Raw genomic sequence first — 22,450 nt, 5'->3', positions numbered from 1 at the left:
ATTTCAGACAGTATTCGCTATCTTTGGTCAGTGACATCAGTTTACAAAACTTGCTTGAGTAACCCTTGTATTGAGTATCTTATTACTAGTATCAGAATGTCTAACCTTCATGTCATTGCAGAAGGTAAAATTTTTTGGCAAGGCTGTTCATTGGAAAAATTTAAAAGTCTGCATTTCAAACCTTCTCATGCAATATCATATTTGGTTTTCATGGTAGTAATATTCTAGTCATACAGCTGTAAGATCTGGACCGATTTGAACTACTCTACTATTGTTTTCATATTAGTAATATGTAACCATCAAATGATACATTTAGGTAAAAGTATAAAACCTTGAAAACAAGAATTACTTTTGAACTTTTTAGGCCATCAGTATGCTTCCCTCATTTTACAGTAAGCTTTTTCACCCTAATAATGGTCAGATTGTTTGCATGTCTGGAATGTATTTTGTTCCTTTCAGGTTCAGTTTTGCATGTTGCACAAGCCTCCACTCGTGGCGCCAGGCCAGGACTGGTGTGTGGTGTGTGAGAAGCCTGCGATCGCTCTGAGAGGACGACAGAACGACCCCGCCTATCTCTGCATGATGTGCAGTGTAGGGATATCCACCAACAGATGCGCAAAGGTCTAGTGTATGTGGTAACAGCTGACTATAATTTATTTGTGGACAATTTTTTTACTTTTGTATATGTTGAAAGATGTTGTGTCAATGTGGAGGCAAATGTTTAATTCCTGAACATACTTTACCATGAGAACATCTATAACAAAGTTAATGATTAAGTTTATGCAAAATCTTCTTCAACTAATGCTGACCCACATATAACATCTACTAACATAATTCAATCATCCAAACAGATCTCCAAGTCAATGTCCCCTAGCGAATGCACTCTTGTATATCTAAACTGTGCAAACCGGGGGGTGCTGCACTAGAGATGTCTCAAACCCACTGTTTTTCAAAGTGGCGGATTTATGTAACCCGGCGGATTAATGTTAATGTAGGTTAAGCCTGAGTGGATATTCTTTCTTCATGGCAGAATTTTAGCTATGACAGAACAGTAATGACGTTATATAATATGACTAAGAAATGAACCAAACAAGTCAAGTGGTATTGTCAGGACTTTATAACTTTAAAACAGCACAAACAGCCACAAGATGACATCACTTGAGTTGTCAACGAATCGGTGGTAACCAAATCAATAGAAAACAACATCTCAATACAGTTGATAACAGTTAGACTATATCAAAACAAAAACTGGTATTTTGGTGGTATCTTAATCCTAACATTGTATAATGGGTCAAATGGATGCTCTATTGCATAAGTTCATGTGATTTACTGTAAATGCAGAAATGTTCGCGGGGATTTAATTTTGCGGTAGGGAGAAAATGAAGTGTTTGCGGTGGTTTTGAGTTTGCGTTTGAAACAATAATTTTAAGTTTGCGTTTCGAAAACCGCGAACATAAAACCACCGCGAATATCTCTGCATTTACAGTAATTCCATTCTTTCACAACAGACTAAGAAAAATGTGATCATATTTCAGGATGTCTTGTAAAAGTCTGTGGCTGTCCCTGGAAACATAAAGCATAAGTAGCAAAATTCACCTTCAGTTTTCTGTTTTTCTATTGCCAGAAATAAAGCGTTCTGTATTGCAGTAGTTACATCGGTCTCTATCTTGCCTTTCTGCATTTGATGTGGTGCAGTCAATTATAGAGGATCGCATTTAAGAAAATCAGCTCAAAAAATATATACAACATCGTATGATAGTATGACCATCAAATAACATATACACACCACACTGACATCAGTATGAAAAGAGCATGTTAAGCTGGTACATGCCATGTATTCTTGACTATTCCCATTTGTTTCTTTCATAGACAAGTACAGTCACAGCAAGCTTTATCAAATGTAACATACCTGTACTTAAAAAAGAAAAGAAGCAAAACCTGATACTATGTGAGGAAAACTGCATAAACCCTGCAAATTATTATAACCCTCTGTTTTCACCTTCTACCACGAATTAGAAGCTAAGTTCATCAAAGAAGTTGCTACTTGACATTACCGGTATTTGTTGAACAACGTTCTTTTTATCAACTGATGTGACCCTTTCTGTTGAATAAAGACATCAACAAAGTTGCTATCATCACCATTCTACATTTAAACATCCTATAAGGTGACCAAAAGTTTACAACCCCTTTTGCTAGTTTTTTGTTGTTGTCAAAATCTGTCCGTAAGATGATACCAAACTTTTGCTGTTGTCAAACTTGTTGCCTGGGATCTCTCGTATTCCCAAAATTATTTTCCGTAGATACAGTACCGGTTTGTGACTATATGCTAGAGGTACATGCTTCTTTGCAGCAATGTTACCAGGTGAAGTTTATATACATTAGATCAATAAGGTTATCCCCTATAACCTCGATTAGATACAAGCTGGCACCATATAAAATCATCATTCATGACAACATGTTTGGTGGGACTACAATTTCATCCAGTCCATGATAAGAACTTTGCAATTGACAGACAAAATGTACTTATTTGTTGCCCCATAATTTGAAAGAGAATCAACCTGAGATGATCACAAATGTTTGACAGGTATACTTAAATGTGCCACAAAATAACATAATTACTGTCAAATGATCACCATCTCATTCTCATATACAACTGCAAAGACACACAATCTTTTAAGAAACATTGCAAAATATCTACATACAAATTGCATCTACCAAATCTAGATTGCAAACCTTTGAGAAGTACCATTCCCAGCAAGTTTGATATATATCATCATCATCATCATCATAAAGGCAGACAATATTCCAGTTGATACATTAAGTCTACAGATGAGCCATTCTCTACCTAAATTCATGTGGTTCCACTTATATACACATTCCCCCTCCAACAACAGTATATCTACAATGTTCATTACACACACACACACTATCTACAGATTTCCCCCCACGCTCACTCTGGGGCCGTGGGTGCAACCAATGAATGGACCTCTCTCCTTCAGGAGCTGTTCAGGAGTTCTGGACCGGGGAGACAACTTCGTTCCCTGTCTGTCTTTCTCACAGTACAAGCCCGTCCTTGCGGGGATGTTCATGTCCATACACATGTTCTCAGTACTGAGACAGTTGAGTGCTTCTTTGCTCTCTCCCTTCTCCTCCACTTGCTCCATGTAGGGCCGGGGAAGTCTGTTGTGCATCAGGTAGGACGAGTACGTTTTGACGTAGGGACGGACAGGCTCGTTGCTGTCGTACTCTGATGCGAGACTGCGCCTGCTGCGCTGACCGTCGGACATGGCTGCCTCCGAGGCTATGCTGTTGCGCGTGCGGGGAGAGTTGAACCCACTGTCCATGTCACTGCCGTCAAATGACTCTGCCACTTGGAGCAGGAGTTGCTTTCTTCTCTGGTTTGTGAGAGAGTTTGGACGTGCTAAGCTTCGCTCGATCTCCTTCCTCAAGTCCTCCACTTCTCCATCACTCTGGACTTCAGGGATCGCAGCGGCACCACCTACACTGTGCTGAGGATACCTACTGCTATATGGTGGTTCCTGTGTATGCCATCTCTCCGCTGGGTAGCCATGACTCTGGCTGTAATCAGTAGTGGTGCAAGAAGAGTCGCTTGCATGCCTGTACCTGGTAACATTGTTCTGTGTGTTCGGTCTATGAGGGAAACTTCTGTACTGAGCTTGTTTCCTCTCTAACTCTGAAAATGTTTCGCTCACAACAGTTCCATTGTCTGGGTACTCGTAAGAGCTGGTGAACTGGTGTTCCTCTTCAAAGTGGTCAGGTTCGCTGTAGATTGGCTGAGGGTTTTCAATCTCTGCATAGTAGTTCTGATCAAACATGTTCTGTGCCTGTTGGGGGTGCCTCATATCATCACCAGTAATGCCACTGTTGTACATATTGACAGGAACGCGCGTTCCAGAACCGTCCCACGATACTGGCCTTGGGGTTCTTCTGAAAGTGTTCTGTGCAGCTGTTGACGGTGGAAGAGGCTCCTCAAAGCGAGCGTTTTCTGCTTCAACACTGAGTCTGTCTGTATACGTGTGGTCATGAATATCAGGCACTGCAGGGGACACTTCAGCATCATTGAGGGGCCTTGGGTTCCCCTCACTAACCCTTTGATTGACGAGCTCTGCTGCATCTTCTGGAGGAGCTTCGTGGTTATCTTTCTCGTGCCTCCTACTGCGATGTTTTCTGTGCCTTCGTTTTCTGTGCTTCTCATCACTGTGCTTGCTCTTTGGCTTCTCCTATGAATGATAACACAAAGACATACAATGATTAAAGATGTTTTATGGACTGTTTACTACCACACACTGTTTCCAAACACAAGGCAATCAAATAAGCAGACCATTGATGGTAAGCATTAACTAGCAGAGCATACACCATACACACACTGCATTACATTAACACAAAGTGACACACTGACAAACATGCCAAAAACAACACTTTACTCCCTTGGGGTGAAATATCTAGTGTAACCAGGGCCTCCTATAAATGAAACTCACTTTCTCTTGTTCCTTGCACCCCTGGGAGTCATCCTGGTGCACGTCTGCTGTGACTGTTTGTGAGGTGCTCTGTCCCCTGTCCTGGAACTGCTTCCGTATCTCCAGGTTGTGTTTATGGAGGTTCTCCACTGTCAGCTCTGAGGGGCGACGGTCGCTCTGTTTCAGACAAGAACTCCTACAGACAGAACCACAATCAGCCATCTTGACAATACAAAAGCCCCGATTTTGAAATAACCTATAGGTTCTCCACTGTATAAAGACAAAGGTGTAAAGTGGCTCTTAAATTAAGATTTCTTTACTTCCTGCAGTACAGAACCAACAGCATTCATCTGTCAGTAACAGGCTTAACACAAACACAAGTATCAATGAGCATGAGATTTAACCGTGGGGTAAAAGAGGCAGTACACAGCAGATCCTGCTCCCCATCCTTAAACCGTGACCAAGTTAAAACACTTGTAATAAAAAAGTTTTTTCACCTGGAGATGTCTTCAGGAGGGAACTGCCCTGAGAAGGTGGCATACTGCTTGGCTGGGCCCTTCCCTGGATCCTTCTTGTTCTTGCTGGACCTCCCCCAGCGGAAAAGCTTGATCCCAAACAAGCGGAAGGACTTCTCACTTCCATAATAGTCCTGTAACACTTCTGTGGGTAAGAAGAGAAATAATTGTTTGTAAGTCTGAGATTTTAGGATAATAAGAAGCCTATCGCCACTTCAGCATAATAGAGACGTCTTGATTTCATTCTAATGTAGAAGCACAACTCCCTTCTCAAAAGTACTCCTCTAAACTCAACAAGAAACCCTATGGCTATCCTTGGTGCTGATTGGCCATCAATTTACTTTCCTTAGGCTTCATTGGTTATTGAACACTGTCCAAAGTGCTGATTTGCCTTCTACTCTGATTACTGATTGGTTACTGACATATTTCTCTTTGCAATCATTGGCTACCACTTAACACTTTAATTGGTGCTCATTGGCTGCTACAGCTATTCTCTTTTGTCCTGAAAGAAATCAAAATGAAAGTTTACATTACCTTTAGGAGTGAGGTTGAAGCCCACAGTCTTGCTCCTGCCCATCCTGTAGGACTCTGTCCTGCCCAGACTGGAGGAGCGGTCCTTCTCAGACGGCACACGCATGGAATGGCTGCGCTTGAACTGGTACTTCTCCTCTGTAGTACACACAAAGCATTGGCAAAGTCAAGACAAGCTTCAGAACCTTTTCATTCCTTTTATCGAACCATCCACCTTTCTCACATTAAAGGGATGATATATCAAGGATTGTGAGGGGTATTCAGTCCAGTTTTCATTCATAGATACCTTGATTTTAAGCAGGTTTGTGTTTGCTTTTCTGTTAACCATTTGTATTTTCATGTATGTCTAATTGTGTTTTTACTCAATGTTATTGATTTGTATCAAAATATGTTTTTGAGGGGAAGGAGAACCCACCACACTTATTGAAAGAGTAGGGGTCCATCTCGATATGAGTGGATCAAACCTGGTCTAATGCTGCTTGTACTTGCTGTACAATACAGGACCAGGTGCGTTATGCCTCAACTCACAAACAAACAAAAAAGACATGTGCCTCACCTGAGTGGCTCCTTGTCTGAGCTGATCCTGCCTTTCTGCTGGACTCCTCCTGACCTTCCGCTGGCACAGCCAACATGGGCACAACCTTCTCTGTGGGAGGGGGGAAGTACATGGGGTTCCTGGCCTCGGGAGGGCTGGGGATAGAAGACTGTGGGGGGGCTGGGGGCAGGGTAGGGTAGGGGGTGGGAGGGCTGGTGGCTGTGTACGTCTCTGGGGTGACGATACGGTACTCTTCCCCATTGTGGTATACCTGGGAAAGAAGGAAAAGAGTTGCAGATGACCTACTTTAAAGATTATGCACACATGTAGAAGAAACATACTTTATATATAGATAAAATTGCATTGTATTTATTTTGCAAAACAAATCTGCACAAAGATAAAACTATGCTTTGTCTTTGCAATTTCAAAGGTATGAAATGTACATGAGTATTTTTTAAACGTGAAAAAAGAAATTGACAACAGAAACATTATTAGTGAAAATATTATGTAGAGAATGACAACTGAAAACATTGCATACAAATACCAGAAACTAGTCTATTGTTTACTCCTTCTCTACAACAGCCATCACAAGACAATGGAACAAATTGTCCTCTGTTGTTAATTTGTTAATGAAGTGTCCCAGTGGTACCCATTATCACCTAATTAACCTTCTAGCTATCATATAAGAAAGACGATGGTTGCTGTTAATCACTCGTAATTTTGTTAAGAGGAGGTATCAAGGGAAATAGTCAACACTTAAAATCATCTTTTGTGTTTGTTGATATACTGGAAAACCTGATATCCTAAATAGACTGCACAGAATGCTCGGTGGAGTGGTGTAAACAGTAACCCAGGTATGTTAGAGAAACTACCAAACGAAAAGAGTTGCGGTTCATCTCGGTGTGAGTGAATCAAAACTATCTGTCTGGTCTATTGTACAACACAGGTGTGAGATGCCCAAAGGCAGTTTACCAGTTATGGGCAGCAAACAAACAAACAAACAAACCTTCCTCTCCTTGATCAGTTCTCCCAGTAGTTCATGCAGGACGTCCTGGTCAGGCAGGGGCACACCGCTGAACTTCTGCTGAAGGTACTCCGCTATTTTGTCCTGTCAACAACAACAACACAGTAGTAAATATGGATAATCAAAAATCACAACAAAAAACAGAAGAAATCAAAGAGCTCAATCTCGTACCGCCCTGAGTTTTAGCAAATTTCTTGACAAGATATAAGTAACACAACCATGTATATTTCACACATTACATGCTGACAAGGCTGGACTCCATGCTAGCCAGCCTAACAAAGGATGCAGGCCAGCTCAACCTTCCCATTATTCCAGTCTCCAGTCACAACTCAGCTCAGGAACAAACTTGAACCCAGACCAGCAGGACAGAATTGAAAACACACCAAGACAAACAAACAGACAAACAAACAAACAAGCCGAAAACAACTACTCAACATTATTTCTTCTGTTGTTTTGAAGGCTTTTTCCCCATTCTCATCACAATGTTGTGTTATACCCTTTTCTGTTGAGAAAACATTGTCTCTCCAATCTAAAACACACTCTTTTGAACATTCTTAATAAACCTTTTCTTTTATCAACTGTAATGATTCTATTTTCTACTTTCTGTAAGAAACCTTCCAACACCATGTCTGGAGTGTTACTCAATGCCATCCCCTCTGGGTACATCAGATTCTGTAAATCCAGGGTTGACTTCTAACATTTGTCTTCAGCAAGAAGAAAGGATCACACGAGCCTTGCAGTAGTCATGTGACTTGCAATGTGACATCAAAGGCCTTAACAACGCTTTGAACCCAACACAAAATGCCTCTTGACTTGATCCACCAGAACAAATCCTGGTGTATACAAGCTTCTTTCCTTACGCTGAGACCATAACCTTTTACTCTGAGACTGTAAACTTCCAATTTAAAAGCTAAAATTTATCTCTAACAAATGATGTTGATAGTTTTGAATTTCTGTAACACCAAAGACAAGCAAAGAGGTTGGACTTTTAAAAGTTTTTTCAAACAGTAAAATCATTTATTTTCCACCTCTCACGTGGCCGTGAAAACAAATTGCAAATGACTGATAAACCCTGTTATAACCCAATGTCATTTCAGTTGAACTTGCTCTGAAAACTTAACAAACAATAATATAACAAGTTCTTTATGGCAATCATGTGCCTCCGGAATCTTTTGAACCGTCCCCACCAGAAACGCCTGCTATATCGGCCACAGCTGCAGAGAAAAATCCCCATTTCCCTCCTAAGGACCACTTTGGCTAATCCCAAGTGCTGAACATGGAGACATTTCCTGCCTTTTGAAGTGTACAGAATGTGGCTCCCAAAGACCCACTTGTTAAGTCAACAGTTGATCCTAGAGGTTAAATCAATGCAAATCAGTCCAAAGATGACAGGAACTACTGCCAGGGCTTGACGTGGGTGGTGATGGATATACTCATAGAGCATACAAATGCAGAAAACAGGAGATTGAAAAAAAGCAGGATTAATGGAAATCACCCAGATAACATGCTGGTGATCAGGGGTCTCCAGGACTCGTCACTACACATCAGGATGGACATTTGCTTGTTAGGAGGGACAAAAATTTCCCCCTGTCCATAAAAGAATATGAACTTCACAACATGTAATGGTTGAAGAATTTTCATAAGCTTAAAATGACAGATTTAAAAAGAAAATTAAACAACATGAGCCCCCCAAACAATGTGTGGGACAGAAAAATCCAAAGCTGGAGACAGCCCTGGAATAGAACACAGGTAAAATGCTGGTACTGCAGTATTCTAAGGGTTAATTTACCTGTGTTGCAACTCCTTTGCCATTGTTGAGCTCAGCGATGGTCTGACACAGGACATCAGGGAGAGGGATGAAGTGGGACTGAGACACAGGGGCCAGCTGTACCTGACAAACATCACCTGTAGATACAAGGAAAATGGGTTTAAAACAAGGTTGCAGTAAAATATTACAGCATCAAGAAAACAGTAAAATATCACTGCATCAAGAAAACAGAAAATATTAATGCATCAAGAAAAAAGAACTTCTTCAATACAAATGCCAGTAGCAGGAAATGATACCTGAGTATAAAATGTTTTTAAAGTCTGTGTTCATAAGAAGATAGATAACATTATGCCAAAAAAGAGTTATTCAAGTAGCTGGATATGTTTTGGGAAAATCATATCCAGTGGTTTGAGTAACTCATTTTTTAGTGTATCTCATTACCTGGATGTCTAACCTTCATCAAGGTATAGCTAACATTATAGTGTGGAAAATTTGAATCTGTTATCATACATTGATTCAGCTAAAACTCTAGTCCATCCTACCGAACAATATTTACAGACAAGGACAGACATTCAATTACATGGAGGAGTGATCCTTCAAGCTAATATGGACACATCAAACTTGTAAGTATCTCCATGGACCACACAAGCCAAACTTGCCTAGATCATTAGGGTCTTAAGAAAACAGGTTTCAAGAGAGAGATAACAGTTCTCTTTTGGTAGACAAGTCTGACAGATAGCTCTGCTCAATTTCTTAAGGCTGCTACACCCTTGATAAACAGACAGGCTTTTGATATCAGCCAGCACACACCACTGTGTTTGCTAGGCTGGGCCATCTATATTTGTAAGAACACTAGTTGTTCAGTAACATTAGAACAGATTACCTGTAAAGGGAAGGGCTGAGATATGGTTTTTAAAAAACCATGGCTTTCATTTACCTGAGCATTCAACATGCTCAGACCATACCTTGCTACAGTTGTACATGTCAGAAATAGCTACAAAAGTCATCCTGAAAACATGTCAACTAAGGAACAAAAGATGTGGTAAAGCTGTCCCTAAAAGACCTCCCCAGGCTAAGAGGTAAACACCTTTGCAAGACTGTGTTTGCCAAAGTCTTCCCAATCCTTTAGGAACTTAAAGAGAAGGCTACAGAAAAAGATAACCCAAAGGGAGGTTTAGCTTTGGACTGAAATAGATGCGGTAAGCTCTTCTTTTCAGGATCGACCCCACCCAGAGTTTTAAGACGACAATGAATGTTTTTATACCATACGGTGTTTCTCTACTTAATGTGGCTAGGTTGGGAAAGACCTTTCACTTCTCTTTCTGGCAAGTGGCTTGAGAAACAGAAGCCTTTGTCCACATAATAACATCAACCAACGGCTGGTGGTTCGGAAGTAAGCTGATGTTAGCTGGCTTACAACAGGCCATTTAAAGTGATATGCATCAAGCGAGGAGGAACGATTTGCCTTTCAAACATGGAGCCAAGCAACGGATCAGGCATGCATGTGAACATACCTAAGCAAAACATTACACAAAATGTAATCCACAAGTAATGTCTAAAGGTGCGGGAGGATAAGATCTTGGCAAAAAAGATTGCAGCCTCACAGTTGAGCCCCTGATTCCAATTATTTGGTAACTGGGAGACCCTGGTTCAACCCTGGGTTGGGGACATCTTGGTTGGGGCTGCATCCGTCGTTCAGAAGGGACGTAAAATGGGGGTTCCGTGTTTGGGGAGGTGCCTTGAGCATATTAAAGGGGAAGTGCTAGGAACCCCTCCCTGTTAAAATATACCCTGCTACTGAAGCAGCAAGGAAACTTGCTGCCCAATGTGGCCACTTCACTTGGAACTACAACGGTCTGAATATGCGATTAAACGAAGGAAAGAACAATAAACAAACAAGCCAACTATTGCTGCCTTTCTGTCTTGCTCTTCATCTGACTACAAGTTACAACTAAAACAGCTCTAGAAATATTATCACCAGAGCTGATATATGATTCGTGTGTCTATTATACATCGATTTCTGAATTGTTGGACCACTCAGTATCACCTAATTTGTAATCAACACCTGTATCTTTTAACAGTTTCTAGATGTAAAAGCGAAAAAGCCACAGTAAACAGAAACTTAAGACTACAGAGGTCACTGCTTTTAAATAATCTGTACCAAAAGCTGGATATCACATGGCATCTAGTTAAACTGAGGTGGAAATGTAGCCTTTGTGATGCATTCAATTAGCAAAGTAACGACAAGACTAGAACAAATGTGGTTGACTTGTTTTAAAAACCTTTTTTTTTAATGGTACGGCCTCATAAAGAAGAAAGGCAAAAATACAATCTTCAAGCACCTTCATTCATATTTACTTGAAAGGCAACCAAATGGAAGTTAGAGGAAAATCCCGACACTCATGCATTGCAAATCAGTAGTTTGCATTATCATTTGAGTCATACATTGTTTCTACATGCAGATCTATGGTAAGAAAAGTTTGTGTTACTCAGTTACTGCATCTATTTCTTTTGACATACAAAATACTGACTGCGGTTATAAGAATGTTGCAAAACTGTACTATCATTATCATCTTTGAGTCTTTGCATCATCATCTTTGAGTCTTGGCATGACAGAACTCATATATCAATCACAGGCTCACAGCTATGACAATATCCTAGCCTCTACCGGGCTCCACAGGTTGCCGGAAAGATAGTACAAATTTGTCAAATAGATAGAAAACATTCCATATGGCTATTTGGCAAATTTCTACTATCTTTCCAGCAACCTGTGGAGCCTGGTAGAGGCTAACAATATCCCCAACAAGACCTCTTTGGTCCTTCAGAACTTGTTGTCAATATTATCTTTTGAACTACGAGTCAATATAACTTTCCCAAGGATGTTGAGCACCTCTGTAGAAAAGTCAATAGTGAGAAAGAACACTAAGAAAGGGCACTCTTAACCTTTCTACGTAGAAAAACATAACTATAAACTTCTTAGAATTTAATGTTTGTGATTTGCGTTCAAGAATTGCTTTATCTGAAAGTGCCTGCATTCGGCAGGGTGCCAGTTTTAAGTTCCCGACAGCATGTAGTGAGCAAGACGGTGCAGCCACCCGTACTGATGTCCTCGATGCACAGACCTGCACATACCTCGGTGCACCGAGCCCCAACCACGTTTAGCCTCCTTTCAACAGAATAAGTCACCTGTTAACTCGGCAAACCAAGCAGCTATTTGCCTTCCACGGAGCTGATGTGTAGAAGTCCACATCGTGAGGTGGTCCAACTATTGGCTTAGGGAAAACTAATTAGCGAAACAGCATACTTCATGTTGAGGCTGTCTAGGGACAGTCTCTGAACCATTGAAGAACAACTATTTGACCAGATCCCACTTTGTTCATGCATTGAACCATTAAAACCAACAACTGTATTTGATCAGATTTCATTTTCTATTGTCAGCAGAACATTCTTACCCAGCATGCAATGAAAAAAAAACAAAGCTCTCAATAACAATCTCAAGGTCAACAAGTCTAGCTACTACTTCAAAGTTCTGGAAAGATTTTCAGGTGCATTTTCACAATGCATGGTTGCATTTCTAGCAAACACAACTTATCTACTGCTATGTTTTTAAATCTGGCCCTCATTTTCTTGTGTGTGTATTGCTGCAGCTTTCTGAATCTAAAACGACCTCAGCACAGTGTGGCAGAGTCCCGTGGAGCCAACCAAGAACCAGATCATCAGTCACAAACAACATTGAAAGCAGTCAAAAGTCTGAAGTACGTAACAAAATTCCTTGCAGATATCAAAGTTTGCAAGAATGATCCGTTCCTGCCGTGGATTTCATATCAAAGCTACCTGCCTAATCCCCCCTCCATCCGTAAGGACACCTGTTGGCAACACAAACATACTTTCCCCGCTTCACAATAAGACACAAACAGGTTCAGTTCGGGGAAACATTTACCCAACCTCCCTCCAGACTCGCCAAGACAAAAACCTCGGTAACGACCCCTCTTCACACTTCTGAAGTGACTGCTGTGTGTTTTTCCGTTGCTCTAGGCGATGGTCTATTACCCACCTCCACCTTAAGTTCTGTCATTTGCCCAGGTGAAGGAGTCTGACTGTTCTGGAAGCAACAACTCTGGCTCCATATTTACCAATAACTTTGAAGTTACAAGCTGAACCAACAACCTTGAAACTTCCATAATTAAGCAGCAAGGAGCATGTAATATAATGTGAATACATGGATAGCATCCTTGTATTTCACACATATGTAGACAGTCTGGGCCCCATACCATGTTTGATTGTTAAATTGAATATATAGAGTCTTGTACTTTAATTAGCAAGTACAGTATGGCATAAATTGTCAAAGATAGAAGTGGTTTCACAATCCCATGTACTAATGGAGCATCTCACACAGACTTTAGCAATTTGTCATAGTCCATAAACCTTTCAGCACTGTAAACTGCATTCAACCATTCAGCTGTATAGAGAGTGATTGGTCTAAGGGCCTCTTTACACCTACGACATTTTAGAGTCGTGCGATCATCGTCGTGGGCGACGTCGCCGGCGACGGTATTTTTTGGCCGTCTAAAGACAATCAAAACAATCGTACGACGGCAATAAACGGGAAATCCTCGAAATGTCGTGCGACCACCTCGGACCCAGTCGCACGACGTTCAGCGGGGGGGCCCGTGGCTGTGTTTTTCTCGTCTAAAGAAGAATCGTCGCTGGCGACGGAAGTGGGTGATATGCTAATAAGCCTACAGCGTGCTGTTTCCTGTCCGGGAAGGAAAATTTCTATCGTTTTCTTTGTAAAGATGCATGCAGTCAGAAATGGAAACATATTTTTCTCATCCGAAACCGGTTATTCCGGCGCGACGCCCTGCTACCAGTGGCTACTTCTCTAGTATGCCCCTATTCCTCGGCGGCCACGAACTCGGGTTAAATCCCGTCCGTCTCTGTACCAGCCTCAATCTCTTTCTTTGTTGAGCACCGTTCTCAACGTCTCATCTGCAGGGCAACAGTTGTTGCAAAGTCAGTAAAAGCTTCATCTTTTGACAAAAACAAGCGGTTCCCCCGCCATTTTGAATTTGAGCGCAAGAGGTCACTTTGGGTCACACGCGCACATCGATGGAATTCTGCGCCGCGGGGGGCCCGTGATATTTCCTGGCCGTGTGTCTAAAGAAAACCGTCGCCTACGACGATGATCGCACGACTGTATAACATTGTAGGTCTAAAGCGCGCCTAAGAAGGTTATAAAGTGCATTGAGGAAGGTAAGGCCCAATTTATACAGAGTTTTTTCAGATATCTAAAAATCCGCAGACATCTGAGCCTTAGATATCTGGACGCATTTATACACACCGACAGGAAGTACGGCAGGACTCACGCAGCGCGATGATTGCACTCGTGACCCTATTTAACCTTTTGCGCGCGTTTGAAAATGGCGGGAGAACCGCCTGTGTTTTTCGTCATGATGAATATGGTATTCTTTCTTTATCTGACTCGCGTGTGGCTAAACATGAGGCAGCAAGCAATGGTTGAGCGTAAGAGGCGTTTGAGGTACCGGGGAAGACGACAGCGACCGGTCAGAATCAACGCTGCGTTCCTACTCGCTGCCCTTGTCGTGGCGGAGGGGGGAGGGCCGATCCACTGAACGATCTGGCATCACGAAAGAAGTCCGTCGTCCGTTTGGGAACAAATGGTCCTTGATGCTAAGAAGTTTTCCCGCTTTATCGCCCGCCAAATATGCAAACTAGCGTGAACCCCGACCTCCAGATATCTACTACACGACACATTCTGTTTAGACGTCCGGCTGGAGCGGTCGGGGACTCCCGCTGAGTTGTCGGGCGAATGCTTCAGAGTGGTCGGCTGAAATTTTCCCGACATCTAAAAAAACCCTCATTAAGACCATAAAATTCCTGTTTAGACACAGAAAAAAGCTGTCACCTGGCAGATATCTGCAGTCCAGATATCTAGACACGCTGTGTGTAAATTGGCCCTTAGACATCCAGGTAATAAGATAGGTAATGTAAGTGGTCAGATGTTTCAGACAACCGCAATTCAGAGTATGGTTTAAAACCTGGTAACTCCAGTTTCTCGTTTAGTTACTGATTAGAGGCAGCGTTTTCTGTCTGAAACGTTTGACCGTTTCCAGATTCATCCAGTTGATTGAATAAACTGTTACCACTTGCGTTATATAAATTGGCTCCTCAATTTCCTATGACTCCACAATTCATGGAAATGAATGCAAATGTCTATTTAGATTGATACCACTTAACAGAACTAAAAAGATCAATTAAGACCAAAAACAGTTATATTTTCTGGTGTTTCCACATGCTAGAAGATATGTATTTCACAAATCATGACAATTTGAATAGAATTTTTTGTTATCAATTATGCCTTGTTCTAGATTTACCTAGAACAACCTTAGGACATATCATTGCACAGATTGTCTACCGTTTGGCGTCTCTTTGCTTAGTTTTTGGTCTTCCTAATTTCGTTTGTCATGGCAAAATAGTTCAGAAAAGAAAAGTGGTCTAAAGACCTTCCTTCCCCTCCCTGTTCTAATGCAATTCATTCCATGTCAGTTAGCATTACTAATCCCTCTTAAGCCCTTGACTCTCACTATCCTACTTGTCTTTCACTGCAGTTCAGTGGGGTGTAACAGTATCTAGACTCATGTTGTATGTACAAAACACAGTTAGGATGCACTTTTCTGAGTCCCCAAACTGGAGAATCAAGCCAGGTGTGCCCCCGGGTGAGACAACTTTACTAGACACACCTGTGAATGTTCCTCTTCAACAAATGCACTACAGCCTAACCAACAATGTAAACCTCATTAAATAGCAGCCTTTATACCTTTACAGCAGCTTTGTCTGTGTTTATAATATCTACACACTCATATCATCTTACAGGAAAATTCCAGTCACCATGGAGGTAGTGTAGCAGGTATTTGTTTTCATCACAATTTGAGCTCATTCTGAAATTTCCTTTCAGATGAATGATTTATGTATACGATGTCAACATTGCTTGGGCTGCTATGAATGCAGGGACACAAAACTGCATCCTTGATACTACCGGCCTTATGGTAACTCCCTTTGTCCCTTGGTCTCATTAGTATTCGTGGTACAGGGCTAGCGTGGCCGACAGTTTTACCCCTTTTATGTCCGCCCAACCATGTCGGAGTCTGGGTCAGCTACGATTACCGACCAGGGGCCCTGCTGCCCTCTACAGACATACTGTAAGCACCTAATGGAACTTTGAAAACAAATGTGTAAATCGCTTCTGTTGACCGTTGAATAGCTCTCATATTTGTGTATGAGACTGTATTTCCACTCTTTGCTACATGTCTCATTAAAAATATCTTGCAAGTTAAAAAGGAACCATATGTGTCTATTGGCCAGTTGGGCTCTTGTTGATCCTTTGTTCATAATCCAAATATCCCACACAGATTTTCGCACTGATAATTGATGATCGCACAATTTTTCAAAAACTTTGAGCTAGAAATGGTAAGACACCAAGCTTGACTGTAAGACATAAAATTCAACATTTTTTTTCTTATTCTGTAAGTTTTTGTAACTTTTATGCTATTAAAATGTGACTAAAGAAACATGACAAAGAGTTCATCCCTGAGTTCATCTGAAGTCCATTGGTGGTTGTTTGCATTACAGAATTCACACATACACAATGTAAAAGGTGTGAAAGATGGAGCTAACATTATGTTTCCCACCAGGGTGTTGGTTTGTACTACATTTCCTGACAAACCTTGTATTTACATGCTAAGAGTCTCAGCTCTTTGAATAATTAGCTGCTCGTTACCACATTGTTCTTCCATCCGTCACACGGGTTCTGACAGACAGACCAGGTTCACAGACAGGTCAGCTTTGTTGTCCTTGTTGTTGTTCTTTTGTTTCTACGTGAGTTATGATGATGAATGGGACAGTACACCAGAGAGTTTTCACAGGTAAAATTCTACCACCATGCTGTAAATCACACGTTGGCCAAAACTGCTAATCTATGCATGGCCATGTTTGTTTGTTCATCAGAATAAAACTTTGGGACCAGACTCTAGAATATGGCCATCTTTTAGAAAATAATGCAAAGAAGGAAAGCAGTCATCCTAAATTGAAATGAAGCATGATGGTTTTTCAAGTACCTAGTGATAGTGTAATGCGTCTTTTCTACAGCTTACTTTTGGCCAAGCACGCCGGGTCACCCCTAATCTTCTCGATAAGTGTGTTGAGTTCTTTTACGTGCAGGCTTTGACGTTTTAGGCTAACACTTAAAGTCCCCTCATACACTGAGCTGCCAGCTTCATGTCCCCCTCTAAAAGGATGATGCGACTCTTTTCCAGTCAGTGTCCAGTCCTGGGCACAAACTCGCACTGCTGGCTCCATGGAATTTCAACCAGATGTGGCGACAGGCAGACCTGTACACCATGCTGACACGAATGGGAGAAAAAGACAAAATTTTGCTCCAATTATGGACTGCACACAGCCTCTAAACTACACTAACAGAACCACGTCAGAATCTATGAAGGAAACGCCTAATATTGAGACAAGAAAATAGAAAAACAAGATTGTCTGCATGTCCTTCAACGTAAAGTAGGACAACTTCTCAAACCAAAAGGTCAGACTGGATCGGCACTGTGATACAAGTGGACAGTGAATCTATGAATAGAACAATTAAATGCACCTTTATCATGTTGACATCACTGTGTTATCTAAAATGTCCCTTGTCTGCAAACAAACATATTCCATCACTTGGGCAGTGTCCTTACACATTATCCCTGCCGAGGATTTTTCTGCTTCATCAATCCCCCATTGCTAGAGTTTTGAAGCAACGCATCTACCTCACACTAGACTGCATGAAAACCACTTCTAAACTTTCACTAATGTCTTACCTACGAATTCAAAACAAACAGAAGTCCCTAATGGATTGATAAGCTACAGTAACACATAAACAAATCAGAAGAAAAGATAAAACACACATGGACTTTAAACAAGGAATACTTTGGAATATTTGTTTTTGATATAGATTCAGTACACAGATTTCAGAATTACAAAAGACAAGTTATATGAATGTTTGACATTTTTGCTCTTCCACATTACTAGGAGCTGTGTTATGTATGGTCACTAATCCATTTCTGGGAATCCAATCTATTAGGACATTATATTAAACGAGCTATGGCTCGTTGGCATTAGAAGAAATACATTTATGCCAACTGTTTATCTAACTAATCTGTTTCAATCCAGTTTTAATCCATATGAGTGTCTCTTGGGTACTGTGATTCAAACAGGGAGTGAGCAAGAATTTCCCAAGGGAGTAAACCACTGCTAGGGAGTAAACCACTGCTACTGTGCAGCATCATGTACATGTGTCACAGTGAAATCATACTATACATTGCCAGTGGCCTAGGGCATGCATGATATTGGGCGAAAATGTTAGGAAACTTTTTTTATAACTTCCACAAAAATTGTCATTTTTGTTTTAAAAATCACTGACACGACAGGCAAGTGATATTCAGGGTCAGGGGAAAAACATGGCACCATATGCATGTAATAATTATTATCAGTAAAATGAAACATAATACGGAATACTAAGTGCCAAAACCAATTTTAATGTATTCAACTCTGGCTGCCATAACACTGCCCCAGTAGTGTGAAATATCAATGTATCATCCCATTTGTGATTTGAGCCAGATGAAATTCTCTGGTACAACTACTACGTGAGTTAGAAATTGGACATTCAGAAATGAAAAAGAGAACCTGATACTCTGGCGAGAAAATCAAGTACATGTAGAAGTTGGGCAAAAAGGAAAACTATCTTAGCCTGAGTGCCAGCCTTTTTAGCTTCCGTACGCTACCCAAGCTAAAAAGGCCGGCACTCAGGCTAAAACCATCTTGGTTTTCCAACTTTTGCATTTCCTTATTTTTATCCTGTGTGTTTTTATACTGGACCAATCAATGCAATCTCAACCTTTTGCCATACAGTTCAGCATTTATGTGACATCAAATGACATGCCAGAAATGCTGTTAGGTTTAATACACATTTTCCTCCACTCTTGCCAGAAATGAATGCTAAGTTTTACGAGGTGTTTATGGTCCCAACGTGGGGTCACAAGGTCCCACGGTGCGAATGTTTGCATTTCGTCTGACGCCCTCCCTACATACAATAAACTTTTATCAATATGTACACAAGCACTGACGTTTTTCCTGTTCCTGTCTATGGTACGTGGACGTTAAACTTGAATATGTTCTTACCACTACTGAATAAGAATATACAAAAAGGTTAGATGAATTCCTAATGTGTTTTAGAGGCTTCCAAGCAGTTGCATCATCATAACTTGTTCCCACATATCCTTGCTTCCATAGAACTTGGATGATTAATTACATGGTTGACAGTAACGTTATGCTGGACAAAGTTCAAAGTTTTTCTACCTGTCGTAGTGGAAAAAAATGGCCTCCAAATTCTTCACACAACAAGTTAGGCATATTCAACTCGAGTAAAGTGTGTCAAAACATTTGCTAAAGAAGATTTAGAGGTGAAAATAAAGACTTTAATTTCGAGGTACATACAATCCTAGAACATCATGAAAGCAGCCAACCTACTTAGTATAAATGATTTTTGAAGCCACATGCTATGTCCAGGCAAGGTAACACTAGATTGTGCCCCAAGGAAAGAATGATTCTTTTACAAAGGATTCTTTCCAGCAAGCTTAAGAAGACCCCCTTCGAACAATGTTATCACTTTGGTCTATCTGACCCGATTCTCAGACAAGACTGCTGAACAATCCTCGCACCAAGTGAGACAAGCAAAGTGGATACTTAAAGAGGCTTTGTTTCTAATCCTACAACAGCAAAAGAAGAGATAACACCTGTTAGCTACCAGTACAAGCTAACATACCCAGATGCACCTTTTCTCTTTCCCTACAGAATACAAATTAGTACACAAAGACATAGATTTATTTCAGGCAACTAACTCAATTGTATGATTGCTGTTAGTACTCAGTATTAGTAGGCAACAAGGAAACTGACTTAATGTGTTAAGTTTTGTTTTTGTTCAATTTTCTGCTTCACAGTAAGTTTGCAGCTCAACCAGGTGCTTGCTCACATTTTTGTTTTGAATTTTTGTACACAAATGCCAATTTCAATACAGAACATTAACCCAGATTCATCAATAGTTTCATTAACCCATTAAAATACTTCTGGGTTTTTTCCAGCCATTCTCTTCATCACAATATTCCATTCTTTTATGTTTCTCGTTACCAAAATTGGGTAAAACTGAATTTCAGTGCAGAGTACAACACACCTTTGTGCGAGGGCAAGTCTGGATGAGTTGCCTAGTGATATCTGACGTTGGGTTTTCATGGTTGGATTTATTGTAAAACACAACAGCAGCTGATTTTAGCACAGGATGAAATGGTATAAATGATGCATGGGCACTTATCACACATTAGAGTCATCAATAACCACCCATATTGTGAAAGTAGAAAAGGCTTTTTACACAAAATAGCAACATGAATAATGGCATAATGTTATAAAAACAGATTGTTGACATGAACATTGGCAGCCAATACATTTTGTATAACAATACTGTATGATCTTTAGCTAATGTAAAAGCACCACAAAATGGGAAACTAAAGGTAATTTCTTCGTCACATTTTCATGTCTACCACTGTACTCTTGGTACAGTGACCTCAGATCAAGAAACCCTTTTCTTGATGACAGAAATATCAAGATTATATTTCATGTGTTCTAACTGTCCATTGATATTGATGTCCAGTTTCCATGACGACTGGGCACTTAGGAGCAAAAGTTATCAGGAAAATATAATTTTTTCGGAACCCTCAGAGGACCTGACACTCCAGTCTTGATGCCCCTTCGAACCGTGCCAAACCCGTGGTCCTACCGACCAGCATGTGTCTACAGTTGCCCATGTTCATTTTGTTCACCATGACGAAAAGGTTTGGACCGACGTAAGCGTCCATCTGTCTCCTACATTTAATACAGGCCACCGGAAAGCGTCCCAAACAATCGAAGTCGGAAAGCGTTAGGTAAAACAAAATTATGTTAATCAAAAAGGTGTTAAAACTGTGTGGAAGGGGGACGGTTTGCACGGTCATGCATAAAAACGTTTGAGTAAACTTTAGGGATACATGTAGAGTAGAGTTTTTTAGTCCACAACTCACCTAAACTCTCGATGACAAAATGACGAGGTGGTCTGAGCGAGCGTCGCGTCCAGGCGTCTCGCAGCGCCTCCAAGTCCTTCTCCGAGCCCTGGACAAACAGGGTCTGGGGATCGAACCAGCCCAGGTAGTCGATGCGGTTGATGCCGCTGACCAAGTCCTTGTTCCAGTACGAGTTGCGATTCTGCGCGACGAAGTCCGAGAAAATGTCCCGACCGGTACGCGTCAGGGACTGGGGGCGTTCGTCGTCCGCGATCTTCAGGAGGATGGCGAGGGAATGCGGCGCTAGCAGGATGCCGTGAGACGTCCTGTCGGCCTTCCCCGACATTTTGTCCTTGTTCCTGTGGCGTCTTTTGACTCCGGGTGAGACTCTGGCCGTGTCAGCGGGGCATTTGCATGACACAAGCTGCGGGTCTCCCATCGTGGTGGACTCTCGGCCGACTGCTTTCTGCTTGTTGTGAGGTCCAGACGCAGAACAAATCAAATACGGGGCTGTGAACAGGGGTTCTGGTGACACTTGATCAAGCAATTAAAACAATTTCACCACACTGATAAAACAAAGAAAGCATTACGAGGAGTAAGTTTATTAATCTGTTTATCTTAGAGTCTGAAGAATTAAGTATCAACGAAATTGGCGTGTTTCTTACAAAGTTTTTGCAACAAATGATCGTGCGCGTCCTACTTAATAGCCTTCCATTTGTTGAACTAAAGAGGTGGAGAACAAAGCAAGCCGGTTTGTCAATCAAAACTAAAGAGAACACCCTTTGTTTCCCTAGTTTGCTGCCTGACGACAGAGGTGAAATTGTTGTGCAAATAAATCAACCTGACAACATGTTACATAAAGGATGCTTTGCTGTCATTCTAAATTTAAAGTGGATACTATAGAATGGCTAAGCTTTCTGAAAATTCAGATGTATTCAGATTTTAGGTTATTTTTCAGGCACAAAACAATAATTACAACGGACAACTACAAAAGTTGTGGCGGCGAAGTTGCGACACCTGTCGTACCTATGGATAATACACCTAGGAATACACAAGTGCACCCAAGGGGCATTCTCCCATCTGATAACAGCTTTCATTTGGTGCTTAATTGAGCACAACGGGCACACACCTTTTGTTCTACCTGTGAAAGTTTCTCTTTGATGCAGGCAAGTTGTCTTTGAGAAGCCATTCAATACATCTCATGGGGCCAATGATCAGGTAGAAAGAGGATTTTCACAGACACCTCTGCGTGACATATGTATTTATGTTTGTGATGATACAAATGGAATATGGAATCCCACAATATATATTCTTGTTATCATATATGACCCACATGGTATGTATTCATTTGAAATTTGAAGCCAGTAGTAAACTTGAAGTACAGAAGGATGGAGGTAAACCAAAGCATACAGTGAACAGGACCAAAGGTTGCATGTGCTACAGAAAAAAA

General features: G+C 41.1%; 2 protein-coding genes across 3 annotated transcripts in view; one reads left to right on the top strand and one right to left on the bottom strand.

Moving 5' to 3' along the window:
* The window catches only part of LOC136448314 (telomerase protein component 1-like), a 12,614-nt gene extending 11,409 nt beyond the window's left edge, over positions 1 to 1,205 (top strand). For both annotated transcript variants that reach the window (XM_066447707.1, XM_066447706.1), the window contains exon 17: positions 460 to 1,205. In XM_066447707.1, the coding sequence (XP_066303804.1) occupies positions 460 to 627 (168 nt within the window). In that variant the 3' untranslated portion in view covers positions 628 to 1,205. The remainder of the gene's footprint in view (positions 1 to 459) is intronic.
* Positions 1,103 to 22,450, bottom strand: LOC136448315 (uncharacterized). The gene is made up of 8 exons (XM_066447708.1): positions 21,022 to 22,450; positions 8,873 to 8,988; positions 7,066 to 7,167; positions 6,081 to 6,330; positions 5,528 to 5,662; positions 4,976 to 5,138; positions 4,500 to 4,674; positions 1,103 to 4,241 (listed from the first exon to the last, which is right to left on the bottom strand). The coding sequence occupies exons 1-8, from the start codon at positions 21,437 to 21,439 to the stop codon at positions 2,931 to 2,933; spliced, it is 2,670 nt and encodes an 889-aa protein (XP_066303805.1). The 5' UTR covers positions 21,440 to 22,450; the 3' UTR covers positions 1,103 to 2,930.

The sequence above is a fragment of the Branchiostoma lanceolatum genome, chromosome 14 (genome assembly GCF_035083965.1).
Source record: "Branchiostoma lanceolatum isolate klBraLanc5 chromosome 14, klBraLanc5.hap2, whole genome shotgun sequence".
NCBI lineage: Eukaryota > Metazoa > Chordata > Leptocardii > Amphioxiformes > Branchiostomatidae > Branchiostoma > Branchiostoma lanceolatum.
The sequence above is the reverse complement of the archived record's forward strand: the minus strand, read 5'-3'. Positions and strand labels throughout refer to the sequence as shown.

Coding starts and splice junctions, on each gene's coding strand:
- LOC136448315 (XM_066447708.1), bottom strand. CDS start 21,439: ATGGGAGACCCGCAGCTTGTGTCATGCAAATGCCCCGCTGACACGGCC. Junction 7,168..8,872: donor GCAAAGGAGTTGCAACACAG/GTAAATTAACCC, acceptor TGTTGTTGACAG/GACAAAATAGCGGAGTACCT. Junction 5,139..5,527: donor CTTCAACCTCACTCCTAAAG/GTAATGTAAACT, acceptor TCTTACCCACAG/AAGTGTTACAGGACTATTAT.